The sequence below is a fragment of the Panthera tigris genome, chromosome X (assembly GCF_018350195.1).
Source record: "Panthera tigris isolate Pti1 chromosome X, P.tigris_Pti1_mat1.1, whole genome shotgun sequence".
Classification (NCBI taxonomy): domain Eukaryota; kingdom Metazoa; phylum Chordata; class Mammalia; order Carnivora; family Felidae; genus Panthera; species Panthera tigris.
This window is the reverse complement of record NC_056677.1, coordinates 33,710,806-33,728,900: the sequence shown is the minus strand read 5'-3', so window position 1 is coordinate 33,728,900 and position 18,095 is coordinate 33,710,806. Positions and strand designations below refer to the sequence as shown.

The 18,095-nt window shown below is 43.8% G+C and overlaps 1 protein-coding gene across 2 annotated transcripts in view; it reads right to left on the bottom strand.

Moving 5' to 3' along the window:
* Positions 1–6,432: 6,432 nt before the first annotated feature.
* Positions 6,433–18,095, bottom strand: part of TSPAN7 (tetraspanin 7) — a 125,231-nt gene continuing 113,568 nt past the window's right edge. The window contains exons 6-8 of one of the 2 annotated variants that reach the window (XM_042974939.1): positions 16,431–16,514; positions 7,678–7,753; positions 6,433–7,413 (exon numbers count right to left, since the gene is read on the bottom strand). In XM_042974939.1, coding sequence (XP_042830873.1) covers positions 7,685–7,753; positions 16,431–16,514 — 153 coding nt within the window. In that variant the 3' untranslated portion in view covers positions 6,433–7,413; positions 7,678–7,684. The remainder of the gene's footprint in view (positions 7,414–7,677; positions 7,754–16,430; positions 16,515–18,095) is intronic. The other variant, XM_042974940.1, reaches the window with a different exon arrangement.

The following is an 18,095-nucleotide window of genomic DNA, read 5'->3' as shown; positions in this document are numbered from 1 at the left end:
GTAATGTTTAATAAATAAATAGGAAACTAGCACAACTGTATTCATAGAAGGTGTTACGTTGACCTTTTCACTATCAAGGGTACAAACCTAAATTATTCTACTAAAAAGATTAGTAGCTTGCATGATCTGCTATATACATAGAAATTAATCAACATCTTTTCCACATACCCCATCGTCTAAATCCGGTAGGTCTCCTATTACTCTTCTTTGAATTAAATTCTATTACTCCATGGACACATCACACATCCTGGGTCAAAAGGATCCAAGAACAGATCAATGAATTCCTCCTAGCCCGGTAGCTCTCTGCGACAATCAGTACTGGGTAACAGGTCACACTTTCTGTGCATACATTGAGTCTTTCTTAGCCTATTTATGCAGGTTATCTTGAAGGTTCTACTAGGAGACAGAGGCCACCACTTTTCCTCCTCCAAGAAACAAAAATCTGAGGATTATAACTATAAATCTAAATAAGAATCCAGGTTGGATCACACCAGTACTACTCAAGACATGAAAAGTTATTTATATTGAGGACAGTGGGAGAAACTATGACAAATCCATGGGATAAAAACAGTAATACATTAAATGGAAAACAAGACACAAGGCAAAAATAGAATGCCACAGAATTCTAGAGATAAAACAACAAATAGGGCTCAAGGAACAACTAAAATAAACTAAGACAATATATGTCCAGAGGACCAGTTCAGCTTCTGGCACATAGTTTAAGGACTTGGAGTTCATTCATTCGTTATTTATAAAGTAATTTGAGAACCTAAAATGGTCTTTCTTCTTTGCTAGTCACTGTGGGGATATAAAGGCAGTATTGACATTGTCCTCACCCTCAAGAACGCTATTAAAAGATCCTAAGCAACTGTGAGTGAAATTACTTACAAATGAAACAGAGAACAAGGGGACATGTAATACACTGCAGATAACAGAGTATAGGTCCTGGCAACATGAAACACTGGGGGGAAAAGGAAGCCATATACACTAGGCAGAACCTCAAATACTGGATAAAAAATATGTTTAAGAATTAACTATACATGGGGCACCTGGGTGGCTCAGTCGGTCAAGCATCCGACTTTGGCTCAGGTCATGATTCAAGGTTCGTGAGTTCGAGCCCTGCGTCGGGCTCTGTGCTGACAGCTCAGAGGCTGGAGCCTGCTTTGGATTCTGTGTCTCCCTCTCTCTCTGCCCTTCCCCCACTTGTGCTCTGTATCTCTCAAAAATGAATAAACATTTAAAAAAGTTAAAAAAAAAGAATTAACTATACATCTAAAGACAAAGATGAATCACCAAGAGACAGAAACAAAGAAACTTAAAGCTAGAGCAACAGGCTCATGAATTGTGTTCCATCAATGACCAGGGTAGAGGGTGTGGTGGGATAGTGGACCTAACATACTCAATACCTTGAGAGTTGAACCCCTACAGGGGATCAAGAGACATATCCTTGGGCCCACACTGAGCAATGATCTGTATCTCATGACCTTGCATAAATACGGTGAAGGGGAAAGTAGAAAAAAACCTGCAGAAATAACAAGCATATACAGGTGTGCAGTCTAAATTTATACTATCTATGTTGTATAGGATTCCGCAAGCTGAGAAGCAACTATAAAATCTGGTTCTGGATCAACAAAACTTCTGGGTGCCTGGCTAAACAAATGCAAAATCTCTCTGCAGGGACAATTCTATAACCCAGATGGCATGGTATTACCACAGAAAAACCAATCCACTCTCTAAATGTAATGTGGTATCCTGGATTGGGTCCCTGAACACACACACAAAAAAAGGGCACTAGAAGCAAAATTGGTGAAATCTGCATGAAGTCTGGAGTTCAGTTAATAGCAATGTACCAGTACCCGTGTTGGTTTTTAAATATACGAGAATAATGTAAGGTGTTGACATTAGGAGGACTGGCAGGAAATCTCTGTATTGTCATTGCAACTCCTGCCTAAATCGAAAATTAGTCCAAAATAAGAAGGTATTTTCAAAAATCCTCACTGAAGAGAAGCTTACTTACGCAAACTCAAAACACAAGAAAACAATCTACTATGAGTAATAGTCAGCAAACATAACATACAAGAGGATTAGCACCCGCAAACTTTAGATACTAGAATATCTGAAAGAAAGGATAATGATAGATGAGTATTAGACACAAGATGAGAAGTCGGCAGAAGAGGCCATCAAAGAAAAAGAACAGAAAGTTTTAAAAAAGAAAATGAAAATGACAAATAATGAGACAAAATTGAGAAGAGAACTGGAAGACATAACTGAGGAAGTTATCCAGGATGCTCTCCAAGAAATAAAGACATGGGGGAAAAAAATGAAAGGCTCTAAGAGGCATAGAAGATAGAAAGTCCATTATATATGGAAGAGGATCATCAAAGGCAAAGAGAGAGTCGTACAATGATTTAGTGAGTCGTTTTTTCATTAAGATTTAGAAAGAGAAAAGTTGGCAATTAATTAAAAGTATTAAAACACTCAACCCAAGAGCACGAGGCTAGCATCACTGTTGTATTAGGTTTGAGATGCTTATTTTCTCCCAGGGTGTTACATGCAATGATGTCCCGGGCTATCCAGTATTAACCATGATTCAGCTATCCAAGGGAGGTCAGCATGCAATTATCTTTTCCCACACCTATTAAAAGAACAAGACCTAGTCCTGGGGGGTGGAGGAAATGGGGACATGTTGGTCAAAGAGCACAAATTTTCATTTTTGTAAGTTCTGAGGATGTAATGTACAGCGTGGTGAATAGAGGTAACAATACTGTACTGTATACTTCAAAGTTTCGGGGCACCTGGGTGGCTCAGTCGGTTAAGCGTTTGACTTCCGCTCAGGTCATGATCTCATGGTTTGTGAGTTCGAGCCCCACGTCGGGCTCTGTGCTGACAGCTCAGAGCCTGGAGCCTGCTTCGGATTCTGTGTTTCCCTCTCTCTCTCTGCCCCTTCCCCACTCGTGCTCTCTCTGTCTCTCAAGAATGAATAAATGTTAAAAAAAAAATTTAAAAAAAGTTTCTATGCAAGTAGATCTTAAATGTTCTCACCAAGACAATAACAAAATTGGGAATTATGTGAAGGATGTGTTAACCAACCTTATTGTGGTGAACATTTCACAATGTATACATGTATCACACTGTACATCTTGAGCTTACACAATGTTATATGTCAATTATATCTCAATAAAGCTGGGGAAAAAAAGAGTCTTCTTTTTTGAGAGAGAGAGAGAGGGGGACAGAGGATCTGAAGCGTGCTCTGTGCTGAAAGCAGTGAGCCCGATGCGGGGCTCAAACTCATGAACCACAGGATCATAACCTGAACTGAAGTCAGACACTCAGCTGAGTTACCCAGGCACCCCAAAAAAGTCTCAATGGCAACTAGTGAGAAATGATATCACTAGGGAGAAATGATAAATGATATCACTAGGGAGAAATGAGAAATGAGAAATGACCTCAAAACGAACAATTAGACTTATTATTAACAACAGTGAAATCCAGGAATACTTTCAACTACCAAATTAGAATTTTAGCCCCAGTTAAACTATCATTTAAGAGTACAAATGACATGCAGATTTTTCAAAGATTGAGATAATTTAGCACATATAAATAAACTCCTTGATAAGCTAACAAACATGTACTTCAAAAAAAAAAAAAACCAAACAAACAAACAAACCCAAAATTGAACCCCAAAGGATGAGATGCAAGGAACAGTGGTTAAAGAAACAAAACAGAACAAAAAACTGGTATGCAGGTAGGTAAATCTAAATAAGCCCTAAAAACAGTGATGGTCATGATTCATTTTGGGAGACAGTAGAAACACAATGTCAGGCAACAGAAGCATGGAATTTAAGTGAGAAGTGCCTATAATTAACACACTCCGAGGTCTTTGTGTTATTTTGGAAGAAGATAGAGATTCTGATTAATTTTATATTTCGGGGCACCTGGGTGGATCAGTCAGTTAAGCATCGGACTTCAACTCAGGTCATGATCTCACTGCTCGTGAGTTCGAGCCCTGTGTTGGGCTCTGCACTGACAGCTCACAGCTAGATGCTCAGAGCCTGCTTTGGATTCTGTCTCCATCTCTCTGCCCCTCCCCCACTTGTGCTCTGTCTCCTTCTCTCTCAAATATCAATAAACATTAAAAAAAATTTTAAAAAGCTTTATATTTCAAGTATACACATTAAGAAATTAAGATTAACCACTAAAAGAATAAATATAATGTATAGTTTCCAAAAAAAAAAAAAAAAAAGAGGCAGGGAAGAGAAACAAGAAAGAAATGTAGACAGGAAACAAATGTGCTAGAGATAAAACCAAATCCTGTATATCCATAATCACAATCCATAACTGGATTAAGCTTTTCGGTTGAGACTTTCTCATATTGAGCCAAAGAAGAAAATATGCAGCTACATGCTGTTTAAGAGATGCATCTGAAATATGACACAGAAAGGGCTGGAAGCAGAGGGGTCTGGAGCAATAGCCTTGCAAATATTCATCAAAAGAAAAGTAATCTTAACATTTGTAATCGTCAGCCAAAATGAACTTTAAAAGAAAAAAATCATAATTAGGGATAAAGAGGGTCAGTTGATAATGACGAAGGAAATAATTCATCAATGAGACATAATCATGAACTTGCATGTCCCTAACAATATAGCTTAAAAATACATGAAGCAAAAATCGACAAAATCCACAGTCACGGTGGGGGATATTAGGGCATCGTCCTCGGAACCCAATAGGTCAAATGCACAAAATATTCCTAAGAACGCAGATAATTTGAACAGTCCTAAAATTTACTACTTGAATATATTTACAACCTTACTCAAACTCTGCACCCTATAATCAGAAAATATACATCCCTTTCAAGCACACACAGAACAAACTGGAACCACATACCAGGGCACAAAGCAAGCCTCAGCAAATAACAGAGAATCTTTATCTCACAAACCAAGTTGTTTTGAACAAAAATGCAGCCTCAAACTCTACACATTTGGAAACTTAGAAAACAAAACAAAACAATTCCTGTATGATTCAGTGCATAAATCCTAAAGAAAACTGCAAAATGTCTAGAATAAAATACAACCAAAATTGCAAACCAAAACTGAAGCAACTAAAGCAGCACTTTTTTTTTTTAGCACATATTAATGAGCTAAGATACAACACAAAAAGTTAGAGAAAAACCCAAAGAAACTCTAAGATCTTAATTCTCTCAAAATGTTGACCTTCAAAACAATTTTTTTAACTTTTATTTATTTTTGAAAGAGAGAGCGAGAGAGAGAGACAGTGTGAGTGGGGGAGGGGCAGAGAGAGAGGGAGACATAGAATCCAAAGCAGGCTCCAGGCTCTGAGCTGTCAGCACAGAGCCCGACGCGGGGCTCGAACCCACAAACTGCGAGATCATGACCTGAGCTTTAGTCAGATGCTCAACCGACTGAACCACCCAGGCGCCCCAATGTTTATTTATTTTTGAGAGAGAGAGAGAAAGACAGAGTGTGAGCAGGGGAGGGGAAGAGAGAGAGGGAGACAAAGAATCCCAACCAGGCTCCAGGCTCTGAGCTGTCAGCACAGAGCCCAACGCAGGGCTCGAACCCACAAACCATGAGATGATGACCTGAGCTGAAGTCTGACGCTTAACCGACTGAGCCACCCAGGCAACCCTAAAAATGTTGATCTTTTGAAGATGAACTATCTGAAGGTGTGGGGCAGTGCCCTTTGTAAGCACCGATGTATGTTCAGGCTAATAAATGCATATGGTTAGAATGCCATCTCTGTCCTCATTACAGGTTGTTCTACAGAAAAGAGGGGGCTTTTTAGATCTACTTTTTTGGGATCAATATATACTTTTACTAGTTTTTTTTTTTCCTCTAAGGGGACTCATCAGGAGGAAAATACAGATCGCAGATAACATATGCTGTACCTATTGCTAAAACATTCTTTTAACCAAGTATAAGGATTCCATACTTTAGTATAAAGCAGGGCATGGGGATGACGGCATGGTATGATGTCATTTCTTCTCTAGACTATCTTCCTTCAATCCAGAGGAGAAAAAAGTGAGGGAAAAATACACACTCATTAGAAACAACAAAGGAGAGAATCAATGCTCATTTCCTTTTTTTGTTGGTTTGTTTTAATGACATTCAGACTTTTGAAAACCGCTGAAATCTTTCTGCCTCTAGCCTGAAATAATGCAAAGCATCTATTTTTTGCGGCCAACAGTAATACATCCTGTTCATGATAAATGTTTTAAGTTCCTGAAGTGTCCATAAAAAAAACCTAACCCTTCAGCTTTGACACTGCCCGAGGCTGTTTCGGTAGGGTGAGAGCATGCGTGGAGCCGTGTGTCAGCGTGGAAGGTGGTCCTCCTCCAATCCCCCGTGGAACGAGATGAAATAGAAATACGTGTTTAGAAACTTACACAACAACCAAAGAACAAAACAAGGCAAGTTGTAGTGATTCTATTTATTAATACATGTATCACAAATGTTTCACAATATCAATGCATTCTTGTTGGCATGCTAGACAGAGGCATTGTTTCTGAAGGTCTTCTAAAAATATTTTGACTTTGTTCCCCCTTCACACTCATTTTTAAATTGATTCGATGAGGTCCTCGATGTCTGTAATGTCAATGCAAAGAAAAAATACAGAAGTAAAATAACACAATAGCAATTAATTGGGGAGAAACAGAAGTAATATTTCCTTCACAGGAAGTAACAATACGGCTTGGTAACAGGATTATACAGGTTTCAACCAGAGGCATAGGTGCACTAAACTGTCTACACATACCCAGGCATGTAACAATAATGAGCAAGGAGGAGGCCACCTAACGCTCAGCAGTTCCCTTCATGCGTGACACATGCTTTTTTTCTCCGCATGGACAATTACTGATGAATCTCTTTACGTATCCTAGGCAGCCTGAAGAAGGTAGTAAGAGCCTTAGTAAAGGGAAAACCAAACCAAAGGAGGTTAAGCCAGAAGAACAGCTAGCTAGCTGCTTATCTACATCAAGGGGTATGGCGTTTATCGATCAGGATGAAGGGCTAGCAGGAGCCTTCCACACTACATGCAGGGCCCGGCCGGGCCAGTGATGGTGGGATGACCAGTCACCTACAATGAGCTGCAGTCGGACCAAGTACAGATGGAGGATCTGGTGCGCACGGGGCCTCAGGTGGGGTCCGCTAGGACCGGATGCAGGGAACCTGGCTACACTCTGGCACACGGGGCTTCACAAAATGGAACGCTACACATGATGCGGGCTGGAAGGCGGAGCAGAGACTGTGTGGGCGGGTCAGTTGCACGCTGGGTGGGGGGTTAGGGAGCGCGGGACAGGTGTGTTATGCACTGTGCTCTGACATCCTTTGCAAGTCTTTCAAAGATTGCCGTGGTTCCTTTTTAAAACGGGTCTCTTAGGCCATCGTTCTTGAAAGACTATGAGAGAAATGAAAATATGTGAGTGACTCACCATTACTAAGGACTGAAAAGAAGGTGACAGGCTGGAAAGGGCACTACATTTTGCACAAGAGCAGTGACCACATCTCCTCCCCAGCACCACGGAAACGAGGTTTCAGCACATGCACAGGTGCCCCAGCGAGCAAGTAGTTAAGTGGCCAGGCGGTACCCTTGCCCCTTTGAAGGGTAGTATGTGCCCCAAAGGGAGAACCCCGAAACTGAACGCTCCCCACATCCACTCACCTTCTCCTTACACCATCTCATACTGGTTGGCCGTGATGAACCGGGACAGACAGCAGGCCAGCAGCATGCCGATCAGCTGGTGCCAGAACGAGAAACGAAGACCAGAGTCTCAAGTCACGGAACGACACACGCCTATGACCCTCTAGATGTAATTTTTTTTAAACGTTTATTTTGCGAGAGAGAGAGAGAGAGAGAGCAAGCATGTGCGAACAGGCGTGTGTGCGCATGAGTGGGGGCGGGGCAGAGAGGGAGGGAGGGAGGGAGGGAAGGAGAGGGAGAGAGAGAGAGAGAGAGAGAGAGAGAGAGAGAGAATATCCCAAGCAGGCTCCACACTGTCGGCGCACAGTCCCACTTGGGGCTCGAACTCACGAACCCGTGAGATCATGACCTGAGCCGAAAGCAAGAGTCAGACGCCTAACTGAGCCACCCACGGGCTCCACCCCTGGATGTAATTTTTGACAACTGAGGGTTTTTCCATGTGAGTGAGGAAAAGGGCACTAGAGAAAAAGATCAGAGGTGATCTCAACAGTGGGGTCGAAGACTTCGGGAGTCTCGCTGCTCAGGCAGGACAGCTGGAGGCTCTAGAACTGGCCATAACGTCCCACTGCAGCTTGCTCTGGCCACTTGAAAGCAACTTTTGACACATAAGCACTATTTAAATTTGTTCCCGTGTTAGGAGAGTAGTGAAAACACTGAAGGACCACGGAATCCGTGAGGTCTTAACAAAAAGGCCAACATTTAATTCAAAGCTGTAAACACATGCACTGCGAAGAGATCTCAACGTGGTATGCCACCTCAGCCATACCTGGCTGACGCGAGCACAGTTCTTTCCTTGAGACAAGGAGACACTATTCTTGACCAGGTGAGTTTTCCAGTAAGAAAGTCATGGCTCGTGAGAGGGAGGTGTTAGGGAGGGGAAGGGGAAATCAGGGTTTTCTCTTGGTCTCTAACGATGTAGATATTTTAGGCCTAAACGAGCCCATCCACACTGAAGGCCCAACCCCTAGGTTTTAGGGGCTCTGGAACAACAGAGAGCAGGATATCCCCACCTCCTCACAAGACTTTGACTTCAGTAGCACAGGTGGATCTGATAAAAGCTGCTGTGACACCATCCAAACATCCTCAAGCACATCTGTTCTGCTTATTGGAAACCAAAATTCTCATTCCTGACTCTGGAGGATCAGCATTCTTTGGACAGGAACCTGACTGTGCACTTGAGATAAGAGGCCTGCAGCTTCTCTTGGCCACATGGAGTCCCTTCTCCTTAAGCAATTGGCCTTTTTTTTTTTTTTTTTTTTACTGGATCAAAGGTGGGAATGACCTTTACAGATAATCTGGCACAGTGTCACTCCAAGTGTGGCCCCAGGACAGCAGCATCAGCATGCCGCGGAACCTTGTTAGAAATGCAAATTCTCAGGGCCTCACCTCAGACTTGTGGGACCACACTCTGAGGCGTGGGGCCCAGAAGTGGTGTTTAAGGGGCCCCTGGCTGGCTCAGTTGGTTAAGTGTCTCCGACTCTTGGTTTCGGCTCAGGTCATGATCTCCCGGTTTGTGGGTTTGAGCCCCACATCGAATTCTGTGCTGTCAGTGAGGAGCCTGCTTGGGATTCGCTCTCTACCCCTCCCTCTCAGAATCAATAAACTTAAAAGATAAAGAGTTTGTGTTTAAACAAGGCTTCTGGGTGAGAGAAGCACTCAGCGCAGTCCAGGTAGTTGCCCTTATCTTACAGGCGGAACATGTGCAGCCCACACCAGGTCCCAGTGTTGACCTCTGTTCTGTTGCCTTTCCACCCACCCGTTCAGGTTCCCGTCCATCTGGCTACCTCTCTTGCTGAAATCTTAGATTCTTATCTTCCTCTTCAAAAGTAAAACCATGCTGTGAAATATAAAAACTATAGCCTCTGTCAGGTAAGGAAAAACTACCACCTTATTGGGCTCGCCCTCCCTCCTACCAAGGCTCTGGCCAACCTCATTTTGTGCCACAAGATACACAGTCCTGTGCACCTGGCACCAAACCACCAAAGGAACCATGGCTGTAACCTCGAGAATTCTATGGCAAGTGACACATTAAACACCCCCCCCCCAATGATTGTAAGGACTTTGAACCTCGTAGCTCGTCCCTTTTCATTAGAACTGCCATTTTCCAGGACCACTGCCATACCAGAACATAGTGGGAAGGTTTAAAACCCAGATTTCCGCCAAAAAAACATGTGAGCATTAGAGGAACAGCATATTCGAGTATATCCAGCTCTCTAACCCTTCCCACCTCCCTGTACAATGTTACCATCCCAACATTCCAGATAAAACAAGGGGCTCAGGGGAGGAGAAAGAATCTTCCCCCAAACCACACTGGTAACTCACATTGAGCTCCACCTGTTCCCCTGGAGGAGGACAGCCCCTTTCCTTGTCCCCCACCCCTACAGCTCGGCCTAGACCCTGTCCTTTCCAGAATACCTCCTCCGTCTCACATTACTGGGGGTTCTTTTCTGCTTCATTTTGCAAACTTCAGAGAGAGAGGGCTTTCAGTGGGCATCTCCTCATTTGATTTCGAGTTCCTAAACTCTTCTTTCTTTGTGAAGCTTATCAGTTTAGTGTTTTCTCATTGAGCTCATGTGTGCTTGAAACACGATAGTTACCATTATGCTTCATGGTTTGCAACGCTGCTAGAATTCAGTACTTTCCGACGCTCCTGGCCTCTGTGGCAATTCATGAGCCATACAGCCCGAAATCTCTTTAGAGTGTTTAAGTATTGCTTGTATCCAAAATCTCTGATTTCAAGGAAATAGAGCATGTGCCTCCACTTTTTTTTTTTTCCAGAACGGGAACGGCATCATTCTTAAGCACTGGACATACCTTCTCACAGAAACAGTAACTTTTAAAAATATTGGCACAAATAAAAGCTACTTGCTTTTAAACTTACTTTAGTGTATATTTCTGGGGCACAAACACACCTTCCTGTTTGCCCATGGAAAAAGACAGATTCTAAAAATTATTATTTTTAAGTTAATTCATTTATTATTTATGAGAGACAGAGACAGAGAGAGATTGAGAGAGAGAGAGAGAGAGAGAGAGAGAGAGAGAGCGAACGAGCACACAAGTAGAGAAGAGGCAGAGAGAGAGGGAGACACAGAATCCGAATCAGGCTCCAGGCCCTGAGCTGTCAGCACAGAGCCCAGTATGGGGCTTGAACTCAAGAACTGTGAGATCATGACCTGAGCCAAAGTCAGACGCTTAACTGACTGAGCCACCCAGGCACCCCTGGAGTTACTGATTTTAAATTTGCTACTGCATTTTTAATCATATTTGCAAGAAACTTTGATCTCTCACCTCCATAAGTACCAATTAAGGGAAAGTCGGGGTTTGGGGGGAAGCATCCTATACTTAATAGCAGCTATTACCAAATGATTTGGGGGGTACATAACAGAAGGCCTGTTCAGCCAAAGTCATGGAAGACTCAGGGGGAGGACAAATGCTTGCTTGCCACTAGACGGAGAAGTCCATCCTTATTTAGATGATACTTTTTCTCAGGTTAGATACATGTAAAAAGCACCTCAAAGAGCAGAGGTATGTTCTGTGGGGTTCCGGGCTGCCTTTGAGGACCACACTGCTCATATGCATGAAGGATGCAGTACGTAGGCATTTGGACAGACTCCTGCTTTAAACCCCAGACGGAGGCAGAAAAGAAGACCTGGTCTCTTATGCTGGAAACCCCTCAGGACGGAGACCCCAGAACCACCACTTGCCATTCTTGTGGCTGGTGAAATGCCTAATATCATTCAGCCTATGGAGTTTTAGTCTCTGTCTAATTTTTGGAGGTAAACTTTTATTTTTCCCACTCTCTGCCTTGCCGGTACTATATTCTACTTTCTTTTGGGTCATGAAAACCTCTGGGAGGTTCTGCTGCTTCAAGAACTGAGAAACTAGGGAGGGGGGAGAGAGAAGAAAGGCCCTCTACTTAACAAAAGGGTGACTCCAGGCTTTCTCAAGGCGCTCTCACATAGATGGCTGAGCGGCCTGGGTGCCGCAAAGCTCTAGGGACGTGGATTGCATCACTGGGGCTCTGCAAATCACAGCAACAGGGCACATTCCTAGAGGTGGGAGAGAGGGGCTGGGGGGTGGGTTGCCCATGTCAGCAAAGGCAAGCGATGTAAGAGGAGATAGGCCAAGGGCGTCCTCCCTGCCATCACCATGGGAACCAAATGTGGCCCAAGACCTGATGGCTGAGGGGTGGAGGGAGGATGGCAAAGTTGTAAAGGCAACTTTTTCTTTTAATGTTTATTTTTGAGAGAGAGGGAGAGACAGAGTGTGAGCAGGGGAGGGGCAGAGAGAGAGGGAGACACAGAATCTGAAGCAGGCTCCAGGGTCCGAGCTGTCAGCACAGAGCTCGATGCTGGGCCCAAACCCACGAACTGTGAGATCGTGGCCTGAGCCGAAGTCGGACGCTGAAGCAATTGAGCCACCCAGGTGCCCAAGGCAACTTTCTTAATAAGAAAGTTTCTTAATAAGAAAGTGACAAGCAATAGATCAAAAACTTAGATCTTTATAATGCCTGTGGAGATTTTACGCTTATGACTTCAGTGGGAAACTAAATAGAACTTCCAAGTCTTTGGGAAAGTGCCGAGGAATCTGGTTTGACATAAAACTGTACAAATGCTATCTGGGACCATCTCAGGCCCTGAAAGAGGTGTAAGTAAATAGCTCCATTAACTTTCTTTGGCCATGTGTCATCCAGGCTATCAACAGCTTTGTCCTGCCCTCTACATGGAAGAGGTCAACAGGTCCCAGAAAAGAAATCCTGGTTCGTAATGAATCATCCCAGCAGCCTATGGGCCCTGGGAGAGGCTCTGCAGGGGTGAGGGTCAGAGCATGGATGGGTAGGAGGAGGATCTGTATTTCGTGATGAGTACCTTCTTGCTTTCAACCCCACAGACTCAAACCCTTGCATTATGAAAGCACACAATGAGTTTCCCTTAGGTGCCACACCTGAGGCAAGAACAAGAGGGATCTTTGGCCCGAAGATTTGACATAGCAGGCCAGCTAGAGAAGTCAGAATTATAATCCTGGATCTAGAAGAGCAGCCTAATCTCAAGCAAGCCATTCAAGTCTCCCCCCTTCTGGAAAACACCTCTACCGACCCCACTCAGGACTGTAACATCTTGTGATGTAGAGAATTAATCCAGCCTAGTGAAGCCCTGTGTCTGTTTACATTGGATGCAGAAGCGTTACCACTTCTCCCCTGCAACACACAGCAGAAAGCCAACCAAGGTGGGAAGGGGCGTCACAAATGGAGTAAGTGTCCAGACCCAGACACCCTCACCTTTGGCTTCCAGGCCGTGTTAGGAGCAGGGGAGGTGATATTCCCAGTTTTGTTCCCTCCGTTTCTCTCTCGCTCTATCTCTCCCTCCTTGTCTCTCTCCTCTCTCATGCACAAATATGCACGTACATTCTGCTTGAGTGTGTGTCTCTCCAAGCTCTCTTGAGTAAAAGAGAAGCTTTCAAAGATGCAGGGAGGAGATACCCTCTCAAAACACTCCAACCTCCTGCTACAAATTTCTAGGGCAGTGGGACCTGCCCGTCCAGTCCAGACAAGCGGGCTTTCCCTTGACAGGGCTCAGGCAATGGAAGTTTGTGGAGAGAAGCCTCAAATGCCTGCCCAATTCCTGCTGTCCACAAACAGAACTCAAGGGCTTTAAGTTAGCTAACGTGGCTAACGGGACAAAGTTTGCACAGTGTATTAAAAGGCTAGACTTGGCTTAGTTTTCCTTGTACTTTATACCACCTTTAATTTCTGACACAACAGATGGGCAAGGCCAGTGTGTCCCGACAGATGAGAATGATGGATGTTGCAAGAGCAGGTGAGGAAAAGGGCAAGGAGCAGGCAGAGGGCAGGTGAGGAAAGGGGAAGACAGAGAGAGAGAAAGAGAGAGCCGGCAAGCACATGAGAGCGTGCTCTGTTCTTTCCTACCTACTTTGGCCTCCACTCAGTAGAACTTCCATTAGTATAGGAGGGCCAAGACATAGGCTGACATGACTGATTCATCTAAACAAGCCAACATTTGCTGAGTTTTACTCTGGCGTCGATCTTCAAAATGTTGAACACTGGTGGCTAAAGCTTCCGTTCTGGGTGGTTGACTAGAGTCAGTATTGCTGGTTCTACCTGAATAGGCATCTAGTAAGTGGCCACCACTGTTCCAGAGAGGCCATGGATGGATCTACTGGTACCTGGAAGCCAACTCCAGCTTCCAGGAGCCCCGAGGCTGCTGGCACCATTAAAAACTGCAGCTGCTAGCACATCAGGCTAGTAAAAGCCAGCGATGGCTCTTCTTCTCCCTGCCCCAAGTTGAGCGTGGCAGGTCCCAAGTCTTGTACCACTGCACCTGTCTGGTCACGTAGGTGGATGGTATTAGCTATGCAAGGTCACCGGGCTTTGTGTTTTGTTTTCTCATCCCAACCACTATGTGGGACCTTGAGGACACCTAGAATCCCTGCAGAGAGTTTGTTTGGGGGTTCCTTGAGGGGCTTTGGCCCCTCTCTCACTGCCCTAGAGGGCCACAGAACAAACTCGACCATCCCCACGTTGGGGATTTCTCCAAGGTTAGTGCAGACAGCTTAATGCTCATCAGGCAATTGGTCTAAAGCATAAATCCCCACACACCCCTCCACAGGGAAGCATGAGAGAGAAGTAGAAGCGAGGTCTTAATCAGATCCTTCATGACTTGGTTCACCTCACTAATGAAAATAGGAGAATCCCCTGTGCCCCCTCATGGCTACGCAGTAATATTCTTGGATGATAGGTTTTATCCATGAGATTCCAGGCTCTGTGATGCTCTCTTCTCCCCATGGAGAGTATTGACATCATGTTCCTTTACGGTTCTAGGATAGCCATTAGGGGAGACCTATATCCCTTCTTCCAAAGCGACAGCTGTCCTCAGTCACCAAGCACAAGCCTGGCCTGTCGGAGGCGTTAACCTGACACCACATATACATGTGGTAAACTGGACGTACAAGCTCTCAAGTGCACCTTGCACATCTATATCGGACATGACGTCCTGGAGCCTCTACAATGTCCCTTGGCCATTACAGATACGTCACTGAAGTGTTACTACTCAAGTATGATAGCAATCGGAAGAAAGGGCGGGGCAGCAACTTTCTGCGAAACGTCTTTGGAGACGCATTGGCACTGTTTGTGGTGTCATTCTGTGTCTGTGTGTTGGTGTGTTGAGGGTTTAATTCATTTCCTGAGCTACAAAAAACGAAGTGTGGTAAAAGAATTTTAAAACTGCTGGAAGGAGCACACACTCCTGTTGGATGATTCCACACGCTCTTGTGACATAAAATGTCACACGGGATTTTGTAACCACTGAGGAAGAAAAGCTTTTCGACACACCTGAGCCTAAACCCTCTCTTTGCAAAAACTACTAGGGCAATGTTCTAGTCTTTGATCTAAGTGAAGGTTACACAGGTATAACATAAAGGTGTGTTCATTTTGTGCTAATTTATTAAGTTGCACATCTATAATTAATGCATTTTTCTATATGTGCCATATTTCAATTAAAAAGTTTTAAGGATGGGGGTGCCTGGATGCTTCAGTTGGTTGAGCGCCTCTTGATTTTGGCTCAGGTCATGATCTCACAGTTTGTAAGATCGAGCCCGGTGTGGGGCTCTGTGCTGAGAGCACGGAGCCTGCTTGGGATTCTCTGTCTCTCTCTCTGCCCCTTCCCCTCTTGCCATCTCTCTCAAAATAAATAAATTTAAAAAAGAGTTTTAAGGACAAACTTGGCTAAAAAAAGTACATTTGCATTACGAGGCAGGAAGGAAGGAGGTATGGGGGCGTCGGGAAGAGGGAAGCATAGTCTGAGAGAGCCAATATTGAATTCGGGCAGGGGAAATTAGAGTGGTGGAGACAGGACTGAGAGAGAGAACATTAATTAGGCTTTGTTAGAAAAACGATCTGTTGGTCTGAAAAAATTCCGAGTTAAACATACATGAAGTTTTCATTTGGTTGTTGAGTATACATGCCAATCCTTCTACCCATAGAAATATCATAGCAACAATGTATCATTGGCTGCCAGATCAGAGGCCTGTGGAGGAGGGCCAAATTTTTTAGATTTAGATTTTTAGATTTAGTTTAATCTTGTTCCATCCTTGAGTATGTGTTGTTCACTTCATGTGCAGAATTAGTTCCCCTACTATTTTATAGACACTGGGTGGGGATATAGGGATATAAAGTTTAATATACAAAAATTCAGTTTCCTCTAAGAACCAATAGTCCTTAGGAGTAAAACAATGATCACAAAGATGAAGTTTGCTAAATGTAGACTTTCTGGAAAAGGAGACGTCTCGTGCATAATTGACAGGAACTAAGAACAAAACCGGGACAGGTCAACCAGGAAAAAAAACCTCCCCCAAATCCAGATCAGCCATTTGATGCTTGGAGTTGTTTATGCTCCAATTAAGCCAGCACTTTGTTCAGTTAACCTCCATTTGACCTACAGAAGAAGCAAGTTGTTTTCTGGAGCTAGTCATTAGTTGAACTGTAACCGATATTCCCTTGATGGCAAAACTTCATTTAAGTTGAAAAAGGAAAATCAATAAACAGATGACCTGAGGACTAATGAGCAAGGAGCTCTGACCCCATCTATCAGCCTTCCCCAAGGAACAGGGAGGCAGGAGGGGAATCCGGAGACCAGGGAGGGAGGCCAGGGCAGGAGGCTGGGGAAGGACAGGCCTGACCGCACAATGACGCAGGCTACCTGGGAGAACGCGATTCCAAAAGCCACTCCAGCGATGATCCCCATGTTTGTCTCCATGAAACTGGTCACCAGATCGTAACAACCCTGCAGAGAGAGAGACAGAGAGACAGAGAGACAGAGAGACAGAGAGAGAGAGAGAGAGAGAGAGAGAGAGAGAGAGAGGTGGCCTCAGAGATGTGTTTTACCCAGGCCAGACTGGGCTGTGTTAACTTGCGACACTCCCAGCAAACATTGTGACCCCGCAGTCAGCAAGTACAACTGCAACTCACCCTAGGAACTCTCATTAGCATTCTTTTCAAACTTAAAAAAAAATCAGAAAAATTCCAAACATACAGAAAGGCACAGAGCGTAGTACAGTGAACCCCGAAGTAACTCCTTCTCTAACCTCGCAATTAACATGTGGCCAATCTTGTTTCATTTAGAGCTCCTCACCTCTCCTCCCCTGGCTGGATTATTTTAAAGCCAGTCCCAGATATATACTTTCAGCCAGAAATGTTTCCGTAGTAGGATTAAATATAGCAGGAAATCTGTAAGATCTATGAGGCAAATGCTGTAGAGGTAGGGAAGCAGACTCGAAGGATACAAAGGCATTCCACATCCTTGCACGGAAAGACTCAGCATCACAAACATAGTTACCAGCATTTTGACAACAAATGACAACATCTCAGAAAAAAAAAAGAAATCATCTGGTTAGAGAAAGTGCTTGAATGCCTGCCACCTTTATGGTGTTTGGGGGTTCTTCCTAAGGAGATCATTATTTTATTTTTTTAAAACAGGGAAAAACCTATGTCTGAAAGTCCTCTTTTCCACAAATTTACTATGTGACCTTGGACAAGTCACTTCCCATTTCTGGAGTCAGTTGACTTTAGCCATAAAATGAAGTGAATTTCCCCATAACGTACTATGAAATCTTCAAACGTGATTCAAACCAACACAAGTTTTACCAATTTCAATGGTAGTTTGATACTGATAATGTGAATCACCTTTCTTTAAAATAAACGATCTGGTTGGAGTTCAACAATGTTGCTGAACACGTTTTTTCACTGTTGTTTTTCAGGATTACATTTTACCAACCTAGTCTAGGTAGTAAGCACCACAGTTTGTGAATCGCCCATAATGCAAAGGCGAAAGTGGACTCTTCCTGTTAAGTACCCAACAGGTTGAACTCTGTGTGTGCGTGTGCCCGTGTGCATGCATGCGTGTGTGTATATTTATTTGAAACTGGACCACATCAACCTAGATTTCTGAACTGACATAACAGACTCAGAAGACATGGTCTTTTTCCAGTTTTCTGAGAGAGGGCTTCTACTTAAATGTCTAAAGTCTGCAAAAATCAAGACATTGATTTCAAAAGGGGGCAAAAAGGATTCTTGTTTATCAAGAAAGACACACTAAATTGTAATAATATCTGAAGAACACACAAAAAAACACATCTTCCACATTTAAACTCAAAATTTAACACTGTAATATTTCTCGTAACTTACGAAAATTCTACCAATGCTGTACCTTCTAATGAGTGATATTTTATGTAGCCTCAGTCTGTCTGCAGAGAAGTACATTAACGTAGCAGCAGTGCTTTAACATGTTTCCTTTTTTCATGTGTATTTATTTTTTAGAGAGAGAGAGAGCCAGCCAGCGAGGGGAAGAGAGAGGGGGACAAGAGCT